At 37.4% G+C, this 14,929-nt stretch overlaps 1 protein-coding gene across 1 annotated transcript; it reads left to right on the top strand.

The window, feature by feature from the left end:
• The first annotated feature begins 233 nt into the window (after positions 1–233).
• LOC113107640 (coiled-coil domain-containing protein 22) lies at positions 234–14,045 on the top strand. Its single transcript, XM_026270286.1, has 16 exons — positions 234–601; positions 738–915; positions 4,210–4,342; positions 5,927–6,033; positions 6,148–6,232; positions 6,419–6,588; positions 7,779–7,991; positions 9,132–9,323; positions 9,478–9,597; positions 9,753–9,869; positions 10,912–11,013; positions 11,364–11,471; positions 11,622–11,717; positions 12,162–12,221; positions 12,603–12,677; positions 12,777–14,045. The coding sequence occupies exons 1-16, from the start codon at positions 552–554 to the stop codon at positions 12,888–12,890; spliced, it is 1,920 nt and encodes a 639-aa protein (XP_026126071.1). The 5' UTR covers positions 234–551; the 3' UTR covers positions 12,891–14,045.
• Positions 14,046–14,929: the final 884 nt, after the last annotated feature.

Below are 14,929 nucleotides of genomic sequence, written 5' to 3'. Positions count from 1 at the left end.
TCCAATGATCTAAATCATTTGATTTTCTCTCAAACCTACAAACACATTACATTACATTAAATACAAACACATCTCAAATATTTCAATTCGCTCCTAGACAGTGCACGTGCTTACGCGTCGGACTCGTCACGAGACCTGCCGCGCTGTGGATGTCGGGAACTTGAGTTTTTTACAAGTAGTTCATTACGAGCGGCTATAATATCTAAAACTTCATGTCCCATGGTGCACTGCGTCGGACACTCCTAGGTAATGACTTCCTCTCCAGAAAAAGCAGGTTTTGAAGAGACTGTCTGAGACAAACTGTAATTTTGACACGCAGTTTTGTTAGAGCATGTGTTAAAAAAATTATTTATTGTTCATTTAAAGCTGGCTTTTGAAATGTAACCATGGCAACCGAACGGTCGTCCTGGTTAGCAGCCCTGCACAGGCTGTAGTGAAAGCGATGCTGAGGGTTAGCTGAAGCCTTATGATATAAATTTGCCTTGTTCACGGTGGGGGTTTAATTTTGTTACGGAAGGCAGTCGAGCAGCTATATCTGACCTCTTTCCGTGATGGAAGAAGTCGACAGGATTTTAATTCGCTCTCTAAGACAAGCTGGCACGTAAGTATTCAAAATCTTACAGGTCTCCTCAGTTGTGACAAGTCATTTCCTCCCTCTTCGGAGGGATTTGCATCTTGGGACATGCCAGACTTATTTATTGCCTATGTGTGGTTGTGATCCCCTCCTCATCTTCAAGGGACATTGATGAGGATGTTCAGAGTGTGAAGCAGTTCACCAGTGAGCTGATCGTGGAGGCGGTGGTGAAATGCCTGCGTGTGATCGACCCTGCGCTGGGCAATGGCTTGTCCCATTCACTCCCCCCTGGCATGTCTGCCCGCTTTAGACTGGGCATGAGCCTGGCACAGGCTTGTCAGGTGAGAGACATGGTGCCTGGACGTCCCACTGTGTGCTTAAGTCAATTTGACCCCTCACAACTGACAAAGTCAGCTGATAGCCATTCAAACCGCATTACTGCTGGTGAATAAGCACTTTTGTTTTCGTCTTAGGTTTGAATAAAGAAGTTACGGTGTGAACATTTATAAAAATAAAACTTTAAATTATGAAAATTTTTCTTAAAAGATAAATGGGTCCTTACTGCGACAGTAGATCTGGCAGAATCTTAGAGTAGATCATCCCCAATTTAATTAATCTGTTGTGATTTCACTCAGATGACCTATAAATGTTACACAGGAAAATATTTTTATTACAATAGTATTATCAATAATTAGCCTTTTTGGCAGTTTTGTTTCATAAGTACTTAGTGCCGGAAATACAACTAGGTTTCATTTGTAACATTGGCTAACACGCACTAACAATGAAAATACTTTTGTTAATCTTAGCTATTCTTATTTTCAATGTTACTAATACATTATTAAAATCAAATGTTGTATCTGTTAATATTAGTTAATTTACTGTGTGAACTAACATGAACATTTTTACAAAGGCTACAATATAACATGAACAAAGGAAAGTAACTGGTGTAAAAATATTATATATATACACATTGAAAATATATAGTTCATGTTAATTAATATTAAAGAGGTCACATGATACAATTTAAATTTTTACTATCTCTTTGGAGTGTTACAAGCTCTTGGTGCATGAAAAAGATCTGTAAAGTTGCAAATATTAAAGTCTCAAATCCAAAGAGATATTCTTTATCAAAGTTAACACTCTGCCACGCCCTCCTAAAACAGCTCATTCAAACATAACCCCACACGTCTACATCACTATGTGGTAATATTTGTGTAATGCCGCCTAAATGTTCCCTCAATGAAAGAAGCTGTTGTTTCAGTAACCGCAGTTAGTGTTGAAGCCATGTCCAGGAGATGCTGTCTTTTCCAGGCAAAAGCAAAAGCACTTTTTTTAGCCTTTCGAAAGTAGATGCATTTAAGAATCTTTAAAGGGTACATAACATACACCGTTTCACCTAATCTCATGTTAATCTTGATTAGGGGTGCTCCGATCACGATCAGCCAATTGTTAATGCGCATCTCGTCAGTAAAGCTGGTTTTCTAATCAGCGGTAAATTCCATCAGGTGCATGATTTCACATAGAGCAGGGGCATGTTCAAGTTCAAAACGGTGCACAACGTTTTGCTACGGTTTCCGTGCTGAACGCCATGTTTCCTGGAAACGGCGTGCACCGGTGTGCAACGGGGTTTGAGATGCGTTTTCTCTTGTTTGGTGGGTGTGTCAGAACTGCAGTCCAATCAGCAGCAACATGTATATAAAGCACGCGGTATTAAAGTGAACTCGCACAATGTCTTCAAGGAAAATAATGTACAAATGTGTTCGTTGCAGCTCGGTATACGCAACAACTACTTGCGTCATCAAAACAGTGTGTTCAATGCACCACCGTTTCTGTTTAAAAAACGTTGTGCAACGTTTTGTGGGGGCTGAACGCAGCCCAGCTGTTACTACACAGAACCGTTGTTAACTGAGAAGATTGCGCAAATAAACGCTGAAAATGAACGTGGATTTGCTTCTCAGTTAACAATGGCTCTGTGTAGTAACAGCTGCTCTATGTGAAATCATGCACCTGATGGAATTTACCACTGATTAGAGAACCGGCTTTACTGACTAGATGTGCATAACGATCGACTGATCGTGATCGGAGCACCCCTTATCTTGAGTACCTATAGAGTAGTACTGCATCCTTCATATATCCGAAAATTCTTTAGTTTTATCATATTTATAAAAGAAAAATACTGCTTTCCGATTCTTTCCGGACAAAGCCGAGCTCCTGGAGGCGTACCTTGAGCGGAGCTATAATACTGGTGTTTCGTGTTGTTTCCATCAACATATATTCTGATTTAACAGAAATCTTATGCAATTGTACTTACATGAATGGGGTCTTTTATCACCGGGACGGCTCCATGTTTTAATAGCAAATGATGTGCAAATCTAGCGTCGATCTGGGCCTTGTTTATAAAACATTCGTCACTCAAATGACCAGAAAACACAAATGCACTTGCTACACTCCGTTGCTGCCCCGGAAAAACAAACTGCATCCACTGTTCATGTAACGCTGGGTTCTTGTGGAAGTTGAACACCGTAAACTTTCCCTCACATCCAAAAATGCACTTATTTGGAGGCATTCTCGAACAAATCCTATGCAGCACTGCCAATGATTTTGAAGCGCGTTGATGTGTGCGGTCTCGCTCTCCTCTGGTCAACGTGTGTGCGCGAGTGCACTTTTCTGGGAGAAATGCTCATATAAGGACTTCCGTTCTCGTCTACGTCATTCGATCCCCGATCAAAAAAAAAAAAACAGCCAAAACTTTTACCAACACGGAAGTTAGATTTTCGGCACAGAAATTCTCAGTCATTCTTCTAAGTAATTTTTTCAACTTTTTAGCACTGTGAACAACTCTGAATACACGAAACACCATTGTTACCCCCCTTTAAGATTACTTACAACAGAACAGCAACACATTTTATGGATGACCGTTTCGTGAACCTAGGAGTGGAGGTCATTCTGATTTTATGACTATCTGGTGCTTCTGAATCAGCTACTGTATATATGTTTTGTTATTGGTTTAAGTATTTGCTATTGAATGTTCAAATGCAGAGTTGTGTGCCTTTCATGTGTATGAGAGAGAGAGAGATAGAGAGAGAGAGATTGTCAAACAGTGGAATCAGCTGTCTTAACTGTCCGTGGCTTGTGTACTGCAAACACGTACAAGCTTCATTACTGTGTCTGTCACACGACTCTGTTCCCTTTTCCGACTTGAACTCAGGGTAAAACTAAAGATGAAGTTCATGATTATGGAAAGGGGCGTTACATTTCCGACGAGTGCTTGTGGTGTTCGGCCAATCACATTGCACTGGATCATCTGGCCAATCAAAGCAGACTGCGCTTGTCAGATGGAGGGACTTTGTAGAATACTACACCTTTGAGAGAGGTGGAGCATAGGGGACCTGCAATAATGTACAGTGTTTTAAAAATTAAGTGTTTTTTGAACGTTAAAGCATGTAAACATATTCTGTTACACCAAATACACAAAATAATGATCTTTAAAAAAGCATCATATGATCGCTTTAACAAATGAGATCTCACTTTAAAGTGCTATTGTTAGTACCACTCTCTATACGTTCTAACTTAAAAATTTAGAGAAATGACTTGTAATCCACTCTGATGTGATTTTTGCATTCTTTTATGTTTAGGATGTGGGTTTTAAAGGGGAAATTGGCTACCAGACATTTCTCTACAGCAATGAGCCAGAGATTCGCTCTCTGTTCATGTTTTTGGTTGAGAAGCTGCCCAGAGAGAGTGCAGAGGCCTCGGACCAGCCTGCAGGTACTTTTGACAACTTTTTTGCATTTATGTATTTTGGCATATACTTGTTAATGATATTAAATATACAATGCATAAAATGGAAATTCACAGTGGGTATTTTATAAATGCATCCTTTTGGGATTGATTCATCCATCCAATTTTTAATTAAAATGTCATAATTAGATCTTCTACTTTAAAAACTTCTTCTCTCTAGTGATTTTTGCCAGACTTCTGCAATCATTTTGTCTACTTAAAGCCTGCCTATTTCTTAAAGGGATTTCTTAAACAGTCCATGTGACATCAATGGCTCAGCTTAAGTTTTGCAACGCTACGAGAATACTTTTTATTTTCTTTTTTTTTGCGCAAAGAAATCAAAATGAACATATATTTCTCAACCATTCTTCTCCCCAACTTTACATCTTCTGCCATTTTGGAGGGTACCCAAGAACATATTTGACGTAATCAGCATTGTTTACATTCAGGGGGAAAGCGCGCGCATTAACGTAATCTGGTTAATAAGTGTTGTTTATGCTTATGGAAAAATATGCGTATACATTGTAATACTCTCTAAAATGGTGAAAGACATAACTCAGAGTAGAAGAATGGTTGAGTAAATTGTTCGTTTTGTTTTCTTTGTGCAAAAAAAAAAGTATTCTCGTAGCATCGCAAAACTGAATCGGTGTATATACCAAATGTCTGTACCTGGGAACATTTCAGTTGCATTGCTGTCTTTCAGGTTTGGAACGACATGAGGATGTGTAATTAATGACAATTTTCATTTTTGGGGTGAACTAACCCTTTAAAATCTTCCTCAAGCTCAGATTTAGATCTACTAGAAAAAAAAGTCCCTTCCCTGCAATTTTTTCTTCATTAATTTGTTTCATTAGAAAATACATCACAATACAGAAGAAAGATGTCTACAACATGATCTATTATTTGCAATGCAGATAGTAAAACTGCAGTCTAGCAACTATGGAAGCCTGTTTCTCAGAGTTTATACTTGTAATTCTTTTATATCAGTTACATGTGATAATACTGGAGAATAATGACGTAATAGTGATTTGAAGTGATTCGCATCATATTAAATCTGGTGTGACTCAAAGTTTCCAACCGTTTCTTCAACAAATTTTCCAGAACCTGAGATGAATTTCTGGCTGTGTATTAATAAAGTGTTGCGGTTGGGCTGTTGCTGGGATCAAAGGGTAATGTGATTAACTAGGGTGTTAATGTAAGAGCTTAAAGTGCTGATTATTCCCAGCTTTCTTCAATAAACTAGAAATGATTATTCTTCCCCCTCAATTCTCCTACATTAATTAAGCACTCTCAATTGCCTAAAAATGCATTAAAATGTTTTATTATCTTGGAAAGGATCCAGAGTCAGTTTCAGTTAATAGCTTGTTAACGCAATTATAAACTCAGTGGGAAACAGTGCAGACTGGTTCAGACTCAATATTGCAAACATTACTATAATTTTTTCCCAAAGAATAGTTTGCTTGCCTTTGTAGTGTCACGTGTTGCTTTTGATTATTTGATCAAATTAATACGATTAATTAGGCAATTTTCTCAGAATTGTCTTGATTGTTGCATATATCTCTCCTCACTTAGGGAAGTCTGCGCTGATGCAGAGAGCAATTGCTGCTCAAATTAAAGCGCAGTTGTCAGTGCCTTGGCTCCCTCCGTCCTGTAGACTCCCCATTCATTGTAAAATGCAGGTACCTCAGCATGCATACATCTTGAAATCCAGGGCTAAGGCTTATATGCAGAACTCTAGAAACTTCTTGCCAGCTAACTAACTAACTGACAAATGTATGTCAATGTAATTTCAGAGTTCCGGCCCATGTTACAGTTTCCACGCCCAGCCGCTGAGCCTCCCATATTCAGTGAAAGTCTCTTCCAGGAAACAGCCAAAAGGCATGCTCATTTTCACTTACTCCATTCAATAAGCCCCCTTAGGTTTGGTGTGGTATTAGCCTTGTTGCCACTTGCCCCTGAAGTGTGATTACCCCTTTTAGGAATTTGACAAAAAACAAATTCAGCCTCATGATTCATTCTGCTAACATTAGTATGTCTTTGATGTTTCTTTGTGAATCCTCTCAGAGGTGCAAGAATACTGGAGGAATTATTTGCTGCCTGTGACCGCCCAGCCTTCCCAGCATACCTCAGTGCCAGCGTCCCTCCTGGAGAACCACATCTCTGAACTTAGTGCCACACAGGAGTGGGAGAGTGAATGGAACAGCCAAGGCCTTCTGTCAAGACTTACACCTGAGGTTATTCTCATCCCCCCTTAGTGTTCATCCAAAAATAAAACTGTGGTCATTAGTTGCTTCGTGATAGTTTTGACATCAATTCTAGGTCTCCATGGAGTTTATAACAGTGTTACTTCAGCTTTGTTTATATACTTTTATAGTATTAATATTTGAAAACTTGGCTTTTATTTTTTCCACTATATATTTTTTTAAGTGTCATTGTAATTTTATTGTATTCATTTAGTTGTGTCTTTGCCATTTTAGTGGTTTTTAAATAGTTAACAAGGTAGAGCAATTAATTCAATAGTTTTTTTTCTTTGTATCTTTAATTTTTAATTTAAAGGTTTAGTTCACCCAAAAATCAAAATAAAATTATCTTCATTTACTCACCCTGAAATTGCTTCAAAGCTGCATGAATTTCTTTATTCTGCTGGATGTGAAAGAAGATATTTTGAAGAGGGTAACCAAACAGTTGTTAGTCCCCATTGGCTTCCATAGACCAGAAACTGCTTGGTAACCCACAATCTTGTTTGGGTGAACTAACACTTTAAGCTCATAAATTCGTCATTGTGCACACTGTTTGAAACTGAAATGTTAATAGAATATTTATATTGCCAAGTACTTAATTTCATTTTGGCTCCATTTACTCATACAGATGGCCTGCTTTACAGCCTCAGCATGATTTCTCTCTAGCACGATCCCTAGGTTCCCTGTCTTGATAATAACAATAACAGTAGCATGTAAATATTTTTTGCTGCTTTCCTTGATGGCGTCTCTGTGGTAAAGGCATGTATCAACACAAGGATGGAACACAGAGATGTCTTTCACACAAGTGTGACATTCAGCATGTATGTGTCCTTTGACTGTACCGCTGCCCTCTCACATCTCAGTTCCACATTCTCACCTCACCTGCCCCCCAACTACCTTACACACTGGCCTGTTGTCTGACCCCTAGATGTTCTCCAAGGTCTCGGCACATATTTTATTTGTAAATCGCAAGGCTATATCTGTGTTTGTGATTTATTTCTGTTTACTGTTTTTTCTTGCAGTGCTTTGAGAGTAGTTGTGAATCTGAAGATAGCCAGAGTGCATTAAGAAGCATAATGAATCATAAATGAATAAAATGTGAAATTCAACTAAAGAAATATAATTGTTAAATATTTAATTTGGTGATTTAAATTCTTGCCACTCTTGTTATCTTGTCTCTCCAGGAGTACCGATCCAGAAAGAAGGCCCGACTGCAGAAGCGTATTGAGGAGCAGCTGAGGGCAGCGGCTCAGCCTCGTCCTGACACACACGGAGCCACACGCTCCACTTCTGACCTCGCTGAACTGCTGCAGTCATTCGGTGGTGCTTCCACTGGGGGAGATGTGCTGACCAAAGGCACACGCTTCACTCATACAGAGAAATTCACCTTTACACAGGTACCTGTCAGAATCTGTGTACTCAAACTGATGGGCAAGGGTTCCCACATGCTGGAAAATCTTAGGTTTTGTAATGTGGTTTTGTTTTCTTTGTCATAGAAAATAATAGTGACATGACTGTGTTACTAACAAGGTTATATTCAAAATGTAGACATTGTAGGTAGTACAGCTATGACAAAGCTTGTGAGACATGGAAATGTAGTGGAAATGTGTGGCAAATGCTCAATCGAAAGAAATATGTCTGAAAATCATACATCAAAATATGCTGCTGGCGTATTAAGTCCTTAAATCTGTGCTTTTTGGATGCAGGATTTCTAAATGAATGAATCACTCCAAGGCACTCTAAATTATTGTGAAAAAATTTAAAAGCCTTTATTCACATGGCTTTACATTAAGGTGCTTTTAATATAAATGAATAATTTCGAGCGCTTTAGTAATTCGGTTTTTGATGCATCTGATATAGTTTTTTGTTTTGAGTGAGAAGCAAAGCGCTAAGATGTGAAATGATCTATATAGTAATTTTGCGTGTATTGACTGTCTGTAGATGTGTTGAACACAGTAACACATGGTAAAAATAGTAGCGTGCCAGTTGGCTGTCGTGTAATCTAGGCTGAGGTAAACATAGATAAATTATTAATACCGATAATATGCTTTCTCAGCAGGACTCTGTGGTTGGGCATTAGTTTTTCAATTTTCTTGATAAATGATATGATACATAAACATTACAAAACACAAAATAATTTTTATTATAAACATAATTATGTAGTAGAAGTAATAAAATTTATAATTCACAAACAATGCATAAACATTCAAAACAAAAAAATTAATTATAAAACACATTTATATAGTAATTAAAAATATGGCTTATGTTTTTATCACTGCTGAACAAAACTTATTTAATATTCTAAAGTAAATGGCATTTAAAATGTGTGTGTGTGTGTGTGTGTGTGTGTGTATATAAATGAAATCTGACACATTTTTATTCATGAAAAACTTAAAGCCATTTCTTATTCTTATTTATTCCTAAAACCTAAAAGTTACTTTTAGATCCTTTATCCAATTAATTTGATCTGCTTGTAATCTAAATGAGTGGATATGAAGATGTTTTGGCTCTGAGCTAAAAAGGCAAAATGATTTTAGGAACCTGAGAAGGCAGCCCAGCAGATGGCAGCAGCAGCAAGTGCACTTCCCAGCTCTCACCAATCAGAGGAGGACCTAAAGGCCCAGCAGGAAGCAGAACTTGCTGCTCTGCAGCAACAGTTGCAGCAGCTGTCAGTCCACATGGAAGAAGTGGGAGGAGACATCAAGCAGCTCACTGTGTCCATCCAGCAGGCAATGACCAATCAGATAACATGACATTATAGTATAACATATCACATATAATATAGTGATTTAACAAATGTAATACGGGGGAATATTAGGTTAATTGGAGAATAAATGCAGCAGTTTATTTGTAATCATTGATATGTCGTATTCCTGTCTGCAGGTGTCAAATGAGCTACAACAGAAAGAGGTTGGTAATGACGAGAAGGAGAATTCGATCAAAATGAAGAGACAGACCATTGACCTGCTACCTGACGCTGAGAACAACCTGCTAAAATTACAGGTACACAAGTCACATACTGTACACACACGTGTCACCCCCATGTATCAGAACCAAAAACAAACAATGAAAACAGGAATAACAGTACAGTGCAGACAAAATTGAACCGTGTGACTAATGACATGTTTCTTTTTGTCCTGTGTGTTTGTGTTGGGTAGAGTCTGGTTGAGGCAAGCTCTACACGAGTGGTTCATTTAGCCTCTCAGTGGGAGAAACACAGAGTCCCGTTGATTGACGAGCACCGCAGACTAAAAGAGCTGTGTGGCAACAGAGAGGTACCTTGTGATTCAGCCCCATAGCAACTGCAGTCATCTAAAGCTATTATGCACTCCTATCTAAACAGCCAAATATGTAGATATCATTTCAATTCTTTGGACATCAAACCCCTGAATAATAACAGGCTGATTTATTGTGCTTTAGTTAAGGTCATTTTTGTGTTATTTGTTAAAATATCGAGAAAGTATGAAAAGGGCTGCACGATCTGGGAAAGAAGTATAATTATGACGTTTCTGCTAGATTTGCTGTGCTTCTTTGTATTGTCCACGAAGCTTGTTTGTGTTGTAGCTGTACATTTTTGCCCCAAAAATGTTTTGATTTGTATATCAATTTAAAAGTAATGATAATAATAACATTAATAATAATCGAAGAATATCTGTTATTATTATTGCTAAATAAAAATAAGAAAATAAAGAAGTATCTCCATTGTGATACGCTGCTGACGTGTTTTCTGGTGCGCCCAATAACAAATATAACATGTCAGCAGCACCACTTCAGTGTTGTGAACGCGCTCACAACAGACCTGGAAGAGAAGACAATGCTGAATAAAGTCGTAATTTTTGTTATTTTTGGACCAAAATGTATTTTCGATGCTTCAAAAAATTCTAACTGACCCTCTGATGTCACATGGACTACTTTGATGATGTTTTTCTTACCTTTCTGAACATGGACAGTAGACCGTACACACAATTTCAATGGAGGGCTCTCGAACTAAATCTAAAATTAAACTGTGTTCCAAAGATAAACGGAGGTCTTACGGGTTTGGAACGACATGAAGGTGTTATTAATGACATAATTTTAATATTTGGGTGAACTAACCCTTTAAAAGTGACCTGTTTACTGTGAATCAAGCTGTTCTGGGAAACTGAAAACACTACATCATGAGCGGCTTTTGTGTGAAATATCTTTGCTTTGTTAATAATCTCACTAAGCCATAGTGCAATATTTTTTGGGGGTGTGATTAATTGTGCAGCCCTTACTGTAAATTTGACTGTATTGTGTGCCTTAATGAAGTAATCAGTTATGTACATTTTCGAATAGTCGGAGTCCTCCAGGAAGCTGTCAGAGATCAAAGACCTGCATGACAAAATCAAACAGTCTGCTGAGGAGGCCAAAAAGAAGGAGAGTCTGTATAAGCAGCTGGTACGAAATGTTTTTGTCTCATCCCTTCCCTCTCCTTTCAGTCACCCAAGACATGCATTAAGCACGTACACCATTTCCTTACCAGTCATACCACTCAAAAACAAGTGTCCAGTGCCATCTGTTCCATGTAAAAGAGTTTTTGTCCTCATTTGCCATTACAAAACATATGATCTTTTGGTTTCAATGTCTGTTACATTTGGCTATGTCTCCCCACTACCTTTGGAATCTTAAATTCGCAGTCCATGATAATGCATATTAAACTAATAATCTGCATCTGTCTTATAATATTTATTGTTTGTTGGTTTAACATTCACTGTTTGTTTACTCTCCTTCTTAATGTTTTTCTACAGCTAACTGAGTATGAAACGCTATCTAAAGATGTGTCTCGCTCAGCCTACACCATGAGGATCTTGGAGATCGTAGGCAACATAAAGAAACAGAAGGAAGAAATCACTAAGGTCTTGGATTGAGTTTATCCTTTATCTAGCCCTCAATTAAATACTTCATCTGAGTTCATGACCTGTGTCCACGGACATCAGCTTTCTGTTTGAAGTTAGCAGTTCTTCAGAAGCCTTTTGACCTCTGACCCTATTAATCGACCCCTGCAGATTTTGTCTGATACAAAGGAGTTGCAGAAAGAGATTAACAGCCTGACAGGAAAACTGGACCGAACATTTGCTGTCACCGATGAACTGGTGTTTAAGGTCAGTCTTGTTTTCAAAGGTTTATAAGGTTATATACATATATATATATATATATATATATATATATATATATATAAGTCTCACCAATAATGCTTACCAAGGCTGCATTGATTTGATCAGACAGTAAAAACAGACATTTGACTTATACTTTAGTATACTGTAAAATGTAGTTCTTTCCTGAGATAGCAAAGCTGAAATCATTCAATTTTCTGATTTGGTGCTCAAACATTTGTGATTTTGAATAAAAAGTTCAAAGGAACAGCATTTTTGCTGAATAAAAGTATCAATTCCTTTTTAAAAATGATTCAGAATATTTGAACAGCAGTTTATTTAAAATAATTTAAAAATATATTCTTTGTCTCAGATCCTCTTATATAATCTTACGTTTTCATTGTTTTGTAATAGTAATTCTGTATTAAAAAAAACTTAAATCTTTTAATGCAGGATGCCAAGAAAGATGAGTCTGTCCGTAAATCCTACAAGTACTTGGCTGCCTTACATGAGGTATGAGTCTGCATATTATTAAGATCTATAAATAAATGTGATGGAATATATTTTGGTGTTGTCACTGGTTTGGATTGTTTAAAAAAAAAAAAAAAAGTTCCACATTGAAGTCCTAAAATGCAGGTACTGGGTTGGAAAAAAAATTTGTCTCCTGTGACAAGACGAGCAAAAGGCATGCTGCTAGTGATCCTGCAAAAAAAATTTCAGACAAAAATGACACATGATATGGTGGCTTTTGCTCAGTTTGTCCATCTGTTCAACCTTTGAACTGCACAACTGAACTTAGGAGCTAATGCTCTTGCTGACTTCAGCAAGACTCTGGCAGTTTTGTCCTGCAAGAAAATCATCAATTTAATCATTCTAACATATCTGTGCTCTCAGAACTGCACTCAGCTGATTCAGACCATTGAAGACACAGGGACCATCATGAGAGAAATCCGAGATCTTGAGGAGCAGGTGTGAAACCAAGCCATGTTTAGAACTAAGCAAACATAATTTCATTCTCACTTTTCAGCTGTCATCAGTCCAATATATTTATGTATTTATTTTTTGTAGATTGAGACTGAAAATGGTAAAAGAACAGTTAGCAATCTAGAGAAAATCCTTGAAGACTACAAGGCCATTCGTCAGGAGAACTCAGCCCTTGCTGCGAAGATCCGGGAAGGTTGAGCTGTCGCTCCGTCTGTGTTTGATGGTACTGCAGAGTGAAATCGCGGCTTGCTGCTTTGAGAGACGTCAGTTTGGCTCCCATCTGCGTCAGCCCTCAATCCGAAATAATCCTCATCACATTAGCAAATTTCAGCTTTTACTGAGGGTTTGAACACAAAAGTTTTTTGCATCAAAATGACACAAATTTGAAGAAATGTTGGTTAAAGCTAATTCTGTTCATTGTGATGAGATAGTTTTTTTTTACAAAAAGCTTGGACTGCAATAATATGAGAAGGACCAGTACCGATGCATTGGCTTGATGAAACAACATCATTGTTATACGCCGATAACCATATGTACGTGAAAGTGTCCGTTAACAGTGACCTCTGATTGTTGTTCATCATATGGGTTGATCTGCTCATGAACATTACAAAAGTTCAAGCGATTTGAATCAACTGGGAAAATAGTGGGCTGATAACAAGTGAATATTCATAAACAGCTTGCCTGTTTCATATTAAAGCATACATTTTATTACGTATCAGTTTGCTTGGCTCTGATGGATCCATAGAGCTGCTCAAACACTCGTCATTGAAAGTTATATTGTCATAGAACCTCTGTGATAGAAAAGTACTCTTTTCAGGCTGACTGTAGGAAAGCTGTGTAAACACATTTGACTAACACTGATGATTGTCCCAATCAAACTGGTTTTCAATAGTTAATGCCTGTTTTTGGAATGTTTGATTTTAGAGATAAATAATGTTTTGTAATTTACCACGACTTCTATACATCTCCTCAATCTCTGAATAAGATGTTCTGATATCTCATCATATTGCCACCAGTTGTTATTGTCCCAGTTTGTTTTTTCTTCTTTAAAAAAAAAAAAAAAAATAGTATTGAGGATTTTGTTTTGATTTAAATTGAGGTATTATCATCCATATGACATTATTTCTATTAAGGCAATTTTTCACCTTCGCGTAATAAGACATTTGGAGTAGGACTGCACAACTTTGGGTAAAAGTCTCATTGAGAATTTATTCTGAAATGAATGTTTTGTAATTTATCTGGAATTGTATTCATATGCTCAATCTCTGAACATGATGTTCTGATACTTCAACATTTTGCTACAAGTTACTCTCCTAAGGAAGTTAACAGAAAATTAAATAAAAATAAAAAACATACACGTTTCTGTCAAATTAATGACAATTGTCCTTAACTGTCCTAAAAAAAGCTTCATTATCTTTAAGTAAAGTGTATTTATTTTCATTTTGGAGCGAAATATGATACTAAAATTTAGTTTAAATGTACTACTTGATGAAAAGTTTCCTGAGGTTGAGTTTCTACATGATTTTAGAGGATTTTCCTGGGATATTGACAAAACACGTTCAGCCACACCCTGTTCCACACATTGAAATGAATGCTGTATGAATATCAATACGTGCAGCTGAAACCAGTTACTTCAGACATGAGTGGCTATAAACTGACATTTTAGTTATTCTGATCTTCCTATTATGTCTCTGAGCTGATAAGCCCAGTAAACACGTTTTGACAATTTGTGGATGTGTGCGAAACGTGATTTTACTCTTTACTGCAATCCCTAAAATCGACTAGCTGAAAAAAAAGTGTGCATTCCGGAAGGGGCTTATAAAATAATCTATTTTGTCTGTCGGTTAGGATAAGATAGTAACATAAGTTGAACTAATGATCAAAAGCGGTAACTAAACTAACTGCATCAGCCTTTTTGTAACTGCATTAAACCAGTCATGCGTTCCTTTTATTCCAGTGTTTTAGGCTGCAGCGCATTTGGCCGTCCACGCCCCTGTGGTCTCCGTAGAACAACACCATATAAATAATCATAAAAAAATCCTTTTTTTAAGTAGAACCAGTGGCTTCTATTGTCACATCTTGTACATACAAGCCTATGTCTCTCGGAACATGCTAAGCATATTCAGTCACGTAGCACATGTAGGCAGTTGCCAGGTCGTCTGACCAATGAAAAGGCATGAAATATTGCTAAATTTTGATCAGGCAAACGTATTGGTTGGACTGGCATGTAAACACGT

The sequence above is a fragment of the Carassius auratus genome, chromosome 8 (genome assembly GCF_003368295.1).
Source record: "Carassius auratus strain Wakin chromosome 8, ASM336829v1, whole genome shotgun sequence".
NCBI classification, from domain to species: Eukaryota; Metazoa; Chordata; class Actinopteri; order Cypriniformes; family Cyprinidae; genus Carassius; species Carassius auratus.
Note: the sequence above shows the minus strand (reverse complement) of the source record. Positions and strands in the feature narration are given on the sequence as shown.

What these genes read in the sequence shown, in the direction of transcription:
- LOC113107640 (XM_026270286.1), top strand. Translation starts at nt 552, where the DNA reads ATGGAAGAAGTCGACAGGATTTTAATTCGCTCTCTAAGACAAGCTGGC. An exon ending in TCACTGTGTCCATCCAGCAG is followed by an intron (nt 9,324 to 9,477) that starts GCAATGACCAAT and finishes TCCTGTCTGCAG; the next exon opens with GTGTCAAATGAGCTACAACA. An exon ending in ACTTGGCTGCCTTACATGAG is followed by an intron (nt 12,222 to 12,602) that starts GTATGAGTCTGC and finishes CTGTGCTCTCAG; the next exon opens with AACTGCACTCAGCTGATTCA.